Genomic DNA, 13987 nt, shown 5'->3' on the forward strand with positions numbered 1-13987 from the left:
TCTATCTAGATCGATATCTAACAGCTGAGTGATGCTCTAAGGCAGACCGCAAGCCAAGTCCAGACTGCTAGATGCTTTTGAATGGACCCTGAAATCTTTTTATTTACTTATTATTTTCATTATTGTTATTTGTTTATTATTTTCTCTGGAGTCTGGACCTTGACTATACCTTTGGCCAAGAAATTTGCACCTTGACAAAAAATAGACTACCCCTGTTGTAAGGGGAGAGAGTGACAAGATGTTCTTTGTGGTGAACTCCTGGGAATAAACTTTTGTGAGAAGAAACCTGGGTAAGGATATAAGGGGGATTGAATGTAGTCTAACCTGGCCTTTCATTACTTATGTTATATTTTTAAATCTGCAGAATAAAAAAGAAATCACAGGAAGGTGGTAGATAAGTTTCATAAAAATCCTATGGTGTACACAATGTGAAGACCTCCCATTCAGTGATCTAGTTGTCCTGTAGCCCAGGGGTTCTCAAGCTTTTTCTTTCTGAGGCCCGCTCCTAAATGTTATAAAAACTCCATGGCTCACTTATGCCTATAAAAGCCTGGGCCAGCATTAAGGGGTAGGAAGCAAGTCAGTTGCTTGGGGACCCCTACCACAGGGTGCCCCACGAAGCTAAATTGCTTATGCTTTCGCTTCAACCCTGGCGGGACTTGGGGCCTCATGCTTCAGTCCTGCACGGCGCTGCTTCGGCTTCCTGCCCTGGGCCCCAGTGAGTCTAATGCCAGCCTTGCTTGGATGACCCCCTGAAACCTGCTTGCAGCCCCCCAGGGGGCCCTGGTTGAGAACGGCTGCTCTAGCTGCATCCAGGCCTATAGCTGGCCATCTACATGACAGAAAACATAGATCACAGAAGTTTAGGGTTAGAAGAGACCTCAGGAGGTCATCTAGTCTAAACTCCCCCCCCCCACTCAAAGCAGGACCAACCCCATCTAAATCATCCCAGCCAGGGCTTTGCCAAGCCGGGCCTTAAAAACCTCTAAGGATGGAGATTCTACCACCTCCCTAGGTACCAATTCCAGTGCTTCACCACCCTCTTAGTGAAATAGTTTTTCCAATTTAGACCTCCCCCACTGCAGCTTGAGACTATTTCTCCTTGTTCTGTCATCTGCCACCACTGAGAAGAGCCTAGATCCATCCTTTTTGGAATCCCCCTTCAGGTAGTTGAAGGCTGCTATCAAATCCACCCCCTTACTCTTCTCTTCTGCAGACTAAATAACCCCAGTTCCCTTAGCCTCTCTTCATGTGCCCCACTGTAGCAGGGTGCTCGTTGCAAAAGCATCTAATTAGCCCCTTCCCAATCAGCTCCAATCAGGGGAAACAGATTGGAGCTGATGGACAAGGCCTGATGCTGGCCTGAGGATTGGCAACACCAGCTGGCCTGACAAGCCAAGGGCTATAAAGGCTGGGAGGGAGCCAGAAGGCTGGGGGCCAGCCAAGGAGAAATCAGTTAGGGAGGGAACTGGAGGCTTCCTAGTTGAAGGTTGACTCTGCCTGTAAAAGAGGTTGAATAATCCTGTAAAGCTTATAAATAGTCCAGCGGAGGGCAACAAAAATTATTAGGGGGTGGGCGTAATAGGGTCCACAACCTGCCCCTCTTTCTGGGGCCTGCTTGCTGCCCCAATAAGGCTCAGAGAGGCTATCTCCAGTTTGTCCACATCCTTTCTGTAGTGGGGGGCCCAAAACTGAACAATACTCCAGGTGTGGCCTCACCAGTGCCAAAGAGAGGGGAATAATCACTTCCCTCAATATGCTGGCAATGCTCCTACTAATGCAGCCCAATATACCATTAGCCTTCTTGGCAACAAGAGCACACTGTTGATTCATATCCAGCTTCTTGTCCACTGTAATGCCTAGGTCCTTTTCTGCAGAACTGGGCTGTCAGTCGGTCCCCAGCCTGTAGCAGCACATGGGATTCTTCCATCCTAAGTGCAGGACTCTGCACTTGTCCTTGTTGAACCTCATCAGATTTCTTTTGGCCCAGTTCTCCAATTTGTCTAGGTCACTCCAGACCCTATCCCTACCCTCCAGCATATCTACCTCTCCCCCTAGCTTAGTGTCATCCACGAACTTGCTGAGGGTGCAATTCATCCCATCATCCAGATCATTAATGAAGGTATTGAACAAAACTGGCCCCAAGACCGACCCCTGGGGCACTTCGCTTGACACCGGCTGCCAACTAGACATCGAGCCGTTGGTTACTACCTGACAATCTAGCCAGCTTTCTATCCACCCTACAGTCCATTCATCCAATCCGTACTTTAACTTGCTGGCAAGAATACTGTGGGAGACTATATCAAAAGCTTTGCTAAAGTCAAGGAATATCATTTCCACTGCTTTCCCCATATCCGCAGAGACAGTTCTCATCATAGAAGGGAATCAAGTTGATCAGGCATGACTTGCCTTTGTTGAATCCATGTTGACTGTTCCTGATCATCATCATCTCCTCCAAGTGCTTCAAAATGGATTCCTTGAGGTCCTGCTCCGTTATTTTTCCAGGAACTGAGGTGAGGCTGACTGGTCTGTACTTACCCGGATTCTCTCTTTTCCCTTTTTTAAAGATGGGCACTATATTTGCCTTTTTCCCAGGGTGGATTTGATTTAAATCACAATTTAAATCACTAGTCAGGAAGACTATATAATCATGGATTTCTGCATAAAAATGCATTCTTGTTGGTTGTTATAACCTTAATACATATTCTTCGCCACTCAGTGATAGATACGGGTTTCATTTTTACAAGGCACGCACACACTATACATTTTTTAAGTGATTTATTTTGAAAACTTTTCAGATTAGTTTTACAGCTATATCAGAAAATGAATGATTGTTTGGTTATTTCATTTACCAAAGGTAATTGAAGCAGATACTTATAAAGTCATTGGGATATGAAGTATCTTCAATTCAACAGGCTAATCATTAATATTTGGTGGATTTTCTTCCTATGCTGTATTAAGAGGAGATCACCACCAGACAGACATTTAAATAAAACAACAATGTTATGTATTCTGGATTTTTTTTCTTCAACAGCAAACATATAGTATCTTAACAAAACAAGCATGTGCATTTTTTAATTTAGTTAAACACTGAAGTTTTTGAAAATCAGTTTGTTTTTTTTTAAATTGTTTTTAACTAAAATACTTAAATAGTCAATTTAATTTTTTTTAAATATGTCAGCCAGGTCAACATGAGAAATTTAAAATATTGGCTTCTGCAGATAACTCAGTCATCTTCACCTTCATTTTCCCATTTGTTCATAATCTGGAAAAGGAAAACAAGCTTTCCTGCTTTTTCAGGTCCCAAACGATTTCTCAATTTGGAATGAATTAGTCCAAAGGAAGAAACTTCTACGCCGGCAGAAGAAGTTTACTGCTGTTAAAAGTGAGATTATCACTTCAGCAGCCTCTGAATCCAGGAAGTTGACTGGTGTGACTTAAAAAAATAAAAATAAAAAAAAAATCAGCAAACATATATTTCTTGAATGGCTCACCCTCATCTCTGAAGTTTATTATAGTTGGCATTAAGGAGGGATGATTGCTGGACGTCCATGTCATAGCCAACTCCTCTTCTTCAGCGGTTAAGGTTTGACCTTGGTACCAAGTATTGAGAATATTTGCAAGAAAATGAGGTGGAGATAGTGCTTGTCCCATTTGTTTTTTTAATGCTTGTTGTAATTTAACTCTGTCATTGCATATTTCTCTTTTTAAGATCTCACTCAGATCCTTCCAAATTTCAACAGCATCAGCAATAAAACAGCTATTTCCCTGCAATTTGTTAAAGGCTACAGAAATAAGCTTCAGGGTACTCAGCATGTGTTCAACATTTCTCTTAAGCCTAATGTTGAGAACTTTGGCTGTGACAGTGCCATCTATTTTCACGATTTTGTTCACAAACTGTCATCAGATTAAGCCAGTTCTTGATACAGTGCTCAATACAGTCCTCTACTGAGTTCCATTGCATGTCTTGTGGGAGAGTTAGCTTGGTTTCTCCCACTTTTTTCAGAGCAGCTGCTGCAAAGTGGTTGTTACAGAAGTATTTTGCAATTTCAACAACATTGGGCATTATTTCTGGAACACTGAAGTCTTTGGATAGGAGGAGCATCAAATGAGTACTGCAACCGTATGTTATTAGCTTGGGACTCTTCTAAACAATTTCTTCTCTTCTTGGATACATTTGCAGCATTGTCTGTAACCAGACTGCGAACTAAACATTTGAATTTTTTTTTTACAGTTTGTTATAGCTTTTACTGCTACTTCTTTTAAGTATTCTGTTGTGTGTGCATTTCCTGATGTATCTATTGTTTCTGAAAGGAAGACATTCCCTTCTGTTGTCTCACAAGCACATAAAAAAGGATCCGCTCTGGGGTTTTGGCTGCCGGCTCCTGCCAGCTGGGGTCTGCAGCAGAAACCCCAGAGCGGTGGCGGGCTGAGTGGCTCAGCCCACACCGCGTGCCATCAAAAATTGGCTCGCATGCTGACCCCTTCATCATATCTTAATTAAAACTATCTTTAGATAGGTTTTTCCTCAAAAATACGATTGAAACTAGAAACAAAAAATCATTGATTTTTATCCACCCTGTTTTTTCCAGTTGTCAGGGACCTCCCCTGATCACCACGAGTTTTCAAAGATAATGGCCAATGACTCTGCAATCATATCAGCCAACTCCCTCAGCAACCTCGAATGCATTGCATCTGGCCCCATGGACTTATGAATGTCCAGCTTTCCTAAATAGTCCTTAACCTGTTCTTTCACCACTGAGGGCTGCTCACCTCCTCCTCATACTGTACTGACCAGTGCAGCAGTCTTGAGAGCTGACCTTGTCTGTGAAAACTGAGGCAAAAAAAGCATTGATTACTTCAGCTTTTTTCACATCATCTTGTCACTAGGTTGCCTCCCCACATTCAGTAAGGGACGCACACTTTCCCCAAACCACCTTCTTGTTGCTAACCTACCTATAGAAACCCATCTTGTTACCCTTCACATCCCTTGCTAGCTGCAACTCCAGTTGTGTTTTGGCCTTCCTGATTACACCACTGCATGCTCAAGCAATATTTTTATACTCCTCCCAAGTCATATGCCCACGTTTCCATTTCTTGTAAGCTTCCTTTTTGCTTTTAAGTTCACTGAAGATTTCTCTGTTAAGCCAAGCTGGTCGCCTGCCATGTTTGTTGTTATTTCTGCACATTGGGATGTTTTTTTCCTGGGCCCTCACTAAGGCTTCTTTAAAATACAGCCAGTTGTCCTGGACTCCTTTCCCCCACATATTAGCCTCCCAAAGGATCCTGCCCATCACTTCCCTTAGGGAGTCAAAGTCTGCTTTTCTGAAGTCCAGGGTCCGTATTCTGCTGCTCTCCTTCCTTTTGTCTGGATCCTGAACTCTACCATCTCATGGTCATCTTCATTTAAATCAGTTTGTAATAGTTGGATTTGTTGCAGGATGGTACTCAACTTTTTATGTATGAAGAAAATTTATAAAACTGTCTGAGTTACAGGTAATTTAAAATTACCTTAGTTATGCAGTTACTGAGTAGCAGCTCTGTATTGAAGGTTTCATTATAAACTATTTCACTAGGAGGGTGGTGAAGTACTGGAATGGATTATCTAGGGAGGTGGTGAAATTTCCATCCTTAGTGGTTTTTAAGGCCTGGCTTGACAAAGCCCTGGCTGGGATGATTTAGTTGGTGTTGGTCCTCCTTTGAGCAAGGGATTGGACTAGATGATCTCCTGAGGTCTCTTCCAACCCTAATATTCTATGATTCTCTCTCCGTATAACTTTGCTTTGAAATTATTTTTAACTAAAAGAAATTTCAGAGTACATTAGAATTTTTTTTAACTTACTGAAGGCAATTTAGTCCAACTTAAATTATGGTTGCCTAAATATAAACTGAAATGTTAATCAGTGTCAGACTTTTTATTTGGGAGAAGTCCTGCAAGCTAAAGAAAATCACATTGATTATGATATTTCAAACTTTGCATGTGGATAAACACCATTTAAAAATCTAAGGCATAGGCAAATAGTCACCTTTAAGATATTTATTTAAAAAATGTGTTTGCTTGCTATGGCATTGTGTGTTTTACAAAGTCTGCATGGTCCCATGACTTCATTGTAAAGCTTAGGCAGACCTCAAAGAGCAAATGGTGGGGCAATAAAGAAAACCCTGTTTAACCGCTAAAATGTTCATGGCATTGCAAGACATTTGGAGCTGTCTGAGGATAGGAGCTGGTTACATTGCAGAACTCAAACTCTGCAGGACATTGTGAAATAGGCTCTAAACTTGGTGAGCTCCTAGTGTCCACATTTTAAGGAAAGGTGTGGGAATGAGCGGTAGTGGGAAAGTAAGCTAGTGGGTATTTTGAAGATCCCCTAAACTTCTTTTTGGTACCCCTTTCAATTAAAAAATAAAAAGGGAAAATTAACCAATAAAATTTATTTCCTTTTAAGTTTAACTATGATATTTGGAAATTAACATATAAGGGGAGGTAGATAATATTGAAGAAATTGGAATGATATTTGTCTGATCAGGAGCTGGGAGGAACCCGGGCCTACTCTCTTCAATGGGTTCCAGCCCAGCGCCCTGTGGATTGCAGTTGTCTAGAGTACCTCCTGGTACAGCTGCATGACAGCTACAACTCCCTGGGCTACTTCCCCATGGCCTTCTCCCAATACGTTCTTTATCCTCACCACAGGACCTTTCTCCTGGTGTCTGATAATGCTTGTACTCCTCAGTCCTCCAGCCATATAGCTTCTCACTCTCATCTCCTAGTGTCTCTTGCTCCCAGCTCCTTGTATGCACGCTACAAACTGAAGTGAGATCCTTTTTAACTCAGGTGCCCTGATTAGCCAGCCTGTCCTAATTGATTCTAGCAGTTTCTTCCTAATTGGCTCCAGGTGTCCTAATTAGCCTGCCTGCCTTAATTGTCCAGCAAGTTCTTGCTTGTTCTGGAACTGCCCCTGTTACCTTACCCAGGGAAAAGGGATCTACTTAATCTGGGACTAAAATGTCTGCCTTCTAACACTCTCCTGTAGCCATCTGGCCTGACTCTGTCACAGAACATAGATGTGGAAAATGTCACATTGCACATTTCAGAATCAACTTAGTACTGTCCCTCTTACTTGTTCATGACCCAAGACTAATATCCTAACTGGAATTTTTGACATTTTTGAAATTATTCTAAATTAAAATAATACATTCTGTAGATATATCAGCTCTTTCCTGTATTGCTTGTTAGATAAGTATTGTACTGGCTTGGTACGATAACAAGTTCCTCTGAAATGAGCAGCTGATATTTGTACTATAGGGTTGAAAAAAGTGGTCTGTATCTGACTTGCACTGGGATGATCAATAGGGATGGTATAAATGGTGGTGTACAGACGGAGAGAATAAAGTACTTTGGACTGTCTGTCTCACAAAGAAATGAGTGAATGGTCCTGTTTCTAAAGTGCATATGGGGTAAAATTCCATATGGCATAAGCCTTGTGTTGGCCCTCTACAAAGAGGTAAATTTCATCCATGGAGATTAAGATAGGAAGTATGGCATCTTGACCGTAGCAGGAAATTGACATGCACAAAGATTAAATTGCTGGACTGCATTTGGTGGTTAAATTTGACACATGATGCTGGTGTCTGTGGCACATAATGGGCAGATGGATTGGAGAATGATCTGTATTGATATGTGACTGTCAAGTACCAGGGCTGGGCAGTCATACCTAGTGGCCAAAGCAGAGCTGGAAGCGGCGGCCAGTACGTCCCTCGGCCCATGCCGCTTCCAGTAGCTCCCATTGGCCCGGAGCAGCAATCCGTGGACAGTGGGAGCTGCAATTGGCCAGACCTGTGGATGGGGCAGGTAAACACATCGGCCCAGCCCGCCAGGAGCTTTCCCTATACAAGCAGCGACCCCTGTTTGAGAAACCCTGGTATAACTAGAGGTATGTAGTGATGAGTGTTCCGAGGTTTTATTATTAATTTACTAGTAAACAAGGCAATTCCATCATTTTTATTATTTATGGCTGTAGGTTAGTTAGCTAGTGAAGACCCTCTAAATCAACCGCTGATCACTCTCCCGTCAACTCCTGTACTCCACCTGATCAAGAAGAGTAAGGGGAGTCAACGTCATGTTGTGTGGACCCAGCGGTAAATATACCTAAGCTACGTTGATTTGAGTTACGTTATTCGCATCACTCGAATTGTGTAGCTTAGATCAACTTTTCCCTTTAGTGTAGACAAGGCCTTACGCTAGTCTTCCTCGTTTGTTCAGCTGAAGCACTTGATATCCTTTTTTCTGATAGGATAATTTCACCATCAGCCGTACAAAGATATATTTATCAAAGATTAACCAAAATATTTCTTCTCTGGTGTACTATGATATTATGAATGTATATATGTTCTGTAACTTTGTGAAGCTCCAAACATTTCAGAAAGCTACACGGTGCTTGCACCAAAAAATTTACGGTCTGTAAATTAGGCAAAGATAGCCTGTGAACATAGGCAAAGAATGGGAAACTAGTATGTATTAAAAGGATGTAGTATAATATTCCCTTTTACACTCTAGAGTTCAATTTTACATTCAGTGACAATGTAATGGTTAATGTTACAAGGAAGAAGAGCTTTGAAATTGATATGTGGGATAATTTAGTATTTGTGCTCAATACACAAGTGTAACCTTAATTATTGAATGTTATCTGTTTACAGTGCTTGATTTGGGCATAATTACAACATCTTTGTAGTATATTGTACCCTAAATTCTGATAGGGTATTAACTCAAACTTAACTCAAATTTAAGATAGATTTTTTTTGTAAGGTATGAATTTTTAATGAGTGAACACTAAACAAGAAACCCAAAGAGAGCTAAGGGATACTCTTTTTGTCTTTATAAAATTATTTTCATTAATAAGTAAAAGCGTATTTTCATTTAGTTATCTAATATGCAGACAGTCAGCTGACAAAATATATAAAAATTATTTTATATTTTAAAGGCTACGGGAAGACAGATGATGTTTCAGAGAAAACTTCACTCGCTGATCAAGAGGAAGTGAGAACTGTATTCATCAATCAGCCCCAGTTGACCAAATTCTGCAATAATCATGTCAGGTATTAAGTTTTTATAATGTGTATAATTAATAAATATTTAAAATATTTATTTAGTGCCATAACTTTGCATGTTACTTTACAAAGACTAAGTAAAGAGAGTGTTCCTGGTCCAGTTAACAAGTTTAAACAGAAAATGGATGTAACATATACAAAGGTAGAGAAGACAAAGACTAAAATAAATAAGCCTGATTGTGAGTGAATTTTGGGTTATGCCTGCAGAGGTGTGATTGCAACAATGTTGATGTACTTGAGCGAGCTTTGAAATAGCTAGCTCAAGTAACAATAGCACTGAAGACAAGTCACCATGGGCTGTGCAAACCCTCCCCAGACCTTGGGTTCGTACTTCAGTGGCTAGCCTGTGCTACCGTGACTTCACTGCTATTGTTACTTGAGCAAGCTAGATTAAAGATAGCTCAGGTATGTCTACGCATGCTGCAGTCACACCGCTGATTGCAGTTTAGACATGCCCTTAGTTTCTGAAGTTTTTAAATGCCTAATGATATGAAAAGTGGATTTTCAGGAGACATCGGAAAGAGTGAATATACTTGAAGGGGGATTTATTTCAGCCTGTATGGAATAGCATGAAAAAGGCATGAAGGATAGAATGGGTGGATACAAAGAGAGTAATGCGATAGAACTGGGTACAGCACGTTATTTGGAAACTACTTAGAGAACTACTTTGGCTATAGAATCAAAAGTCTTTTCTCAAACTTTCACTTTGAATGTACAATGCAGTGAAAATGTTTGAAAGAGCAGAGAAGCATTCTGCATACTATTGTTAATTGTAGTATACTTAAAAAGAATACTGTGGGTACATGGTAGTCCAAAACTTTTGGTTTGTTCTCAGACTACAGACTAGAAATCTGCATTGTAACAAAATAACTATTGGATATTTGCATGCAAGTGACCACACTGATCTCTAGATTCAGTAGTGTCACAAGGAATAGCATTTTAAAATGGAGTAGAATTTACTCACACCATAATATGTAACAAGTGACATGTTTTGTTGTCCCATGCCTTATCACCATTGTATAGATGTGTGGGGTAATGAAAGTAATGCTAGTTATGTGTTTACTGTAACAGGGTGTGCTGGCCCTTTAAGGTAAACTACAGGCCCAGCGTGATGCTGTTCTTTATTCAACCCATAAGAAGGGAATTTGGGAAATACAGTTCTCAGGACTGAGAGGAATTAGAGGCTGTTTCAGCGAGGAATGTTTGGAAGAAGGAGTATAGACAGGCCCATGCATTAGGAAACTAAGAGATCTGGAGGAAGCAGGAGCTGTTTGTTTATCTTTAGACAACAGTGGTTGTTGAAGTCAGATGACCAGGAGGAAGGAATTCCATGGGAGGGGTGAAAGTTGGATTATTGTAGGATCTTGGTTTCTTTTGTATGTTTGTTAGGAGCCCTAAGAGGAGGGGAAATACTGGGAAAAGATGAAGGAATGGTGATTGTGTAATCTTTGGGTGGGCTAGAGTTCATTTCATTGCCCTTCTCCAGTGCCTTAAAAAAACCTGTCTCCTGTATAAAAGTAGCTGGAGATCCAGAGTTCATTCTCTTAAGGATTTTCAGAAAGGATTGACCAGTGTTAATTTCCCCACATTCAAGTCCCAAAAGGAACTAACAAAATTAATTTAATTAAATAGCTTTATAAAATCTTATGATAAACAAATAATAATCTAATTTTTACAGCATAACATGGCTGTTTTATAATTCACAGACATGATCTTCACAGTTATACATAAACATAAAAAAAGAAAACCAAATTAAAAGCTGAACAGTTCAGTCCCCAGAGAAACAGTGAAAAGAAACTAAGAGTTCCCAAAAATTTAGGTTTAGTTCACCTAAATCTCAGTTAATCTTTGATCACCAAATCTATACAGTTTGCTGAGTCCTAAACAACATCTTCCCTCCACTTGCTTGTAGGAATCTTCAGTTGGAATCCATGCAGATGCTTCCTCTGCTGAAATCACTGCTAGCCAGTCAGCTAACTGATTAACCAATCACTCAGTTAAGTCACAAGTGTGTAGATTTAAATAAAAGCCTGCTGTGAAATGCTTCAGAGGGCTGGTCTACACTACGGGGGAAAATCGATCTTAGATATGCAACTTCAGCTATGCGAATAACGTAGCTGAAGTCGAAGTATCTAAGATCGAATTACTCACTGTCCTCATGGCGTGGGATCGATGTCCGCGGCTCCCCCTGTTGATTCCGCAACTCCGTTCGGGTTGGTGGATTTACGGAATCGATATACGCTCATTCGGGGATCGATATATCGCATCTAGATGAGACGCGATATATCGATCCCCGAGCAATCGATTGCTACCCGCCGATATGGCGGGTAGTGAAGACATACCCAGAGTTAGGGACAACAGCCTGCTTTCTGTTCCTAGGCTCAGGACTCTCCCAACTCGCACAGGGCACACATGGTCCTTTGTAAAGCAGCTGCCCTGACTGCTTGCCCTCATGGAGTCTGATCCCAGGAACAGGGAACCTACTGGAGCATATCCCAAACTCCTGTTAGAGTAACGTATCCAATTCCAGAAGCTTCTGGATGTGGAGTGCTTAATGACTCAGCAATGACTCAGGGTACGTCTTCACTACCCGCCGTTTCGGCAGGTAGCAATCGATTGCTCGGGGATCGATATATCGCGTCTCATCTAGATGCGATATATCGATCCCCCAACGCGCTTATATCGATTCTGTAACTCCACCAACCCGAACGGAGTTGCGGAATCAACAGGGGGAGCCACGGACATCGATCCCGTGCCGTGAGGACGGTGAGTAATTCGATCTTAGATACTTGGACTTCAGCTACGTTATTCGCATAGCTGAAGTTGCATATCTAAGATCGATTTTCCCCCGTAGTGTAGACCAGCCCTTAGACACAACTCACTCCTACTTCCCCTTAATGGATCTGTTAAAGAGATATCTCCCTATTAGGCACATGGGTTACACTTGGACAAAGACTCAGACTTGATGCCTGTCTGGAGCTTCCAATGTAGTGAAAACTCCTCTTCATATACACACTGTTGCAAAGAGGGAGTTGGACATGGACCTCAAATGAGAAGGCTGTGACCCAGGCAAAATTGGGAGGAGGATTTTGTTTGTTTACATTGGATTTTATTGTTTGATGTGTTTGGTTGGTTGACATTGTGTGTGGGGTTATTTTGGGGGCAGGAGACATTCGTTACTCTGAAAGAGATGGAATTTTGGTACGATCAGAAAGTTAAACCAACATAGTAGGAAAAGAAAACTGAAAGTTGTGACTGTGTTACCACGGTCACCAGAAAAGCCGCTATTATAATCACACATTCAAGATTTCCATCCCTCAGTCGGAATACGAGCTACTTTACGCTTGTCACCCGCCAGTTTGCTGTTTGCCTTTCTTGAGGTGGTCAGGCTGCTGACTTTGCACCTCTAATGTATTGTACACCTTATTTTCATTTTGTACAGTATTTTAACTTCTAATTTACTTTTTTCATGGGATAAAAAAAATTTTGTGGACAGGAAATAGAGAGGGAACTGCAAATGCACTACTTGCATTGGATTTTTTAGTGCTTCCAAAGCAGGCTCTTTATGAAAACATACTGTGACCTTGTAAAGGCGCACGGCCGGGGCTCGACCCTCCCTGAGGAGGAGAGGAGCCACACCGGCCTCGATATACGTCGTCTACATCAGCCCTTTTCTGCAGGGCTGGGCGACGCTGCACAGTCGCCTGGGACCCGGCCTTCTGCTCTAGGGTGGGGCAACAAACACAAAGTTATAGAGGCTCAGACCCTCTTGGCTCAGGGCTGAGCAACAATAGTTCAGGCAGTTCAAGCCCTTTGGGGCAGGACCGAGCAGCGGTACACTTAAAGGGGGCCCAGCCCTTGGTTCGGGCGGGGCACCAAACACACAGTTACAAAGGCTCAGAGCTGAGCAATCAGTCACTAGGCTTGATGGCCTCCTTAGGCTGGGGAGAGGGGGATTCTGCCACCCGTGTACGGGTGGCAGGGGGAACGCAGGCCCACCCACTCCACTGCCTTCCAGCCCGGGGCTCTAGTAGCGGCTATCACCGCTAACAGTCAGTGGGGTTCCTGACCGCAACACACTGACATGGGTTCAGGTACACTTGCAGCCCGACTGGGGTCGGCTGCCCCCGGGCTACTTCCAATCTCCCCCTCTGGGTCTACCTGTTCTGTGGCAGTAGCCCCTGGAAAGTCCAGTAGTATGGGCCCCTCCGGGCTGGGGCTGGGTGGTAGATCCGGCAGTACCTCTGGGAAGTCCAGCCAGGGTTGCTCCGGGGGTTCCTTGGGGTAACAGCAGGGACGGGGCGACTCCGGCAGTCCCTCCTCATAGTGGGCGCGGGAAGCTCTGGCAGCTCCTCGTCATAGCGAGTGCGGGGAAGCTCCAGCAGCTCCTCATTGTAGCGGGCGCAGGGAAGCTCTGGCCAGTCAGGGCAACTGCCCTGGGCCTCAGCAGCCTCCCAGCCATGAGCAGCTTCTGGCAGGTCTGCTCCCGACGGCGGCTGGGCTCCAACTGAGCGCCGCCGGCCAGCTTTTATACTTCTGGGTCGCCTCCTGACCCTCTCAGGGGCGAGTCCAGTACCCTGTGGCCCCACCCCTTCCGGCCCCTGGTGGGGCTCGACCCTCCCTGAGGAGGAGGGGAGCCAAACCGCCTCACTACAGACCTCCTCAACTCTCACAATGGGGGGCTTCCAGCACAGCATAATGGGACAGCTCAGCACTTCCAGTACAGTGGCAGAACTTCAGGTTCTTCTTCGAGTGATTGCTCACATCCATTCCAGGTAGGTGTGCGCGCCGCGCGTGCACGTTCGTCGGAAACTTTTTACCCTAGCAACTCCAGTGGGCTGGCAGGTCGCCCCCTAGAGTGGCGCCGCCATGGCGCTCGATA

The 13987-nt window shown here is 43.2% G+C and overlaps 2 protein-coding genes across 4 annotated transcripts in view; one reads left to right on the forward strand and one right to left on the reverse strand.

Moving 5' to 3' along the window:
- Nucleotides 1–13987, reverse strand: part of LOC127048267 (uncharacterized) — a 426185-nt gene that overhangs the window by 272493 nt on the left and 139705 nt on the right. The window lies entirely within an intron of this gene.
- Nucleotides 1–13987, forward strand: part of ATP8A1 (ATPase phospholipid transporting 8A1) — a 267561-nt gene that overhangs the window by 8455 nt on the left and 245119 nt on the right. For all 3 annotated transcript variants that reach the window (XM_050947405.1, XM_050947406.1, XM_050947404.1), the window contains exon 2: nucleotides 8979–9093. In XM_050947405.1, the coding sequence (XP_050803362.1) occupies nucleotides 8979–9093 (115 nt within the window). The remainder of the gene's footprint in view (nucleotides 1–8978; nucleotides 9094–13987) is intronic.

This window comes from Gopherus flavomarginatus, chromosome 3 (assembly GCF_025201925.1).
Source record: "Gopherus flavomarginatus isolate rGopFla2 chromosome 3, rGopFla2.mat.asm, whole genome shotgun sequence".
NCBI classification, from domain to species: domain Eukaryota; kingdom Metazoa; phylum Chordata; order Testudines; family Testudinidae; genus Gopherus; species Gopherus flavomarginatus.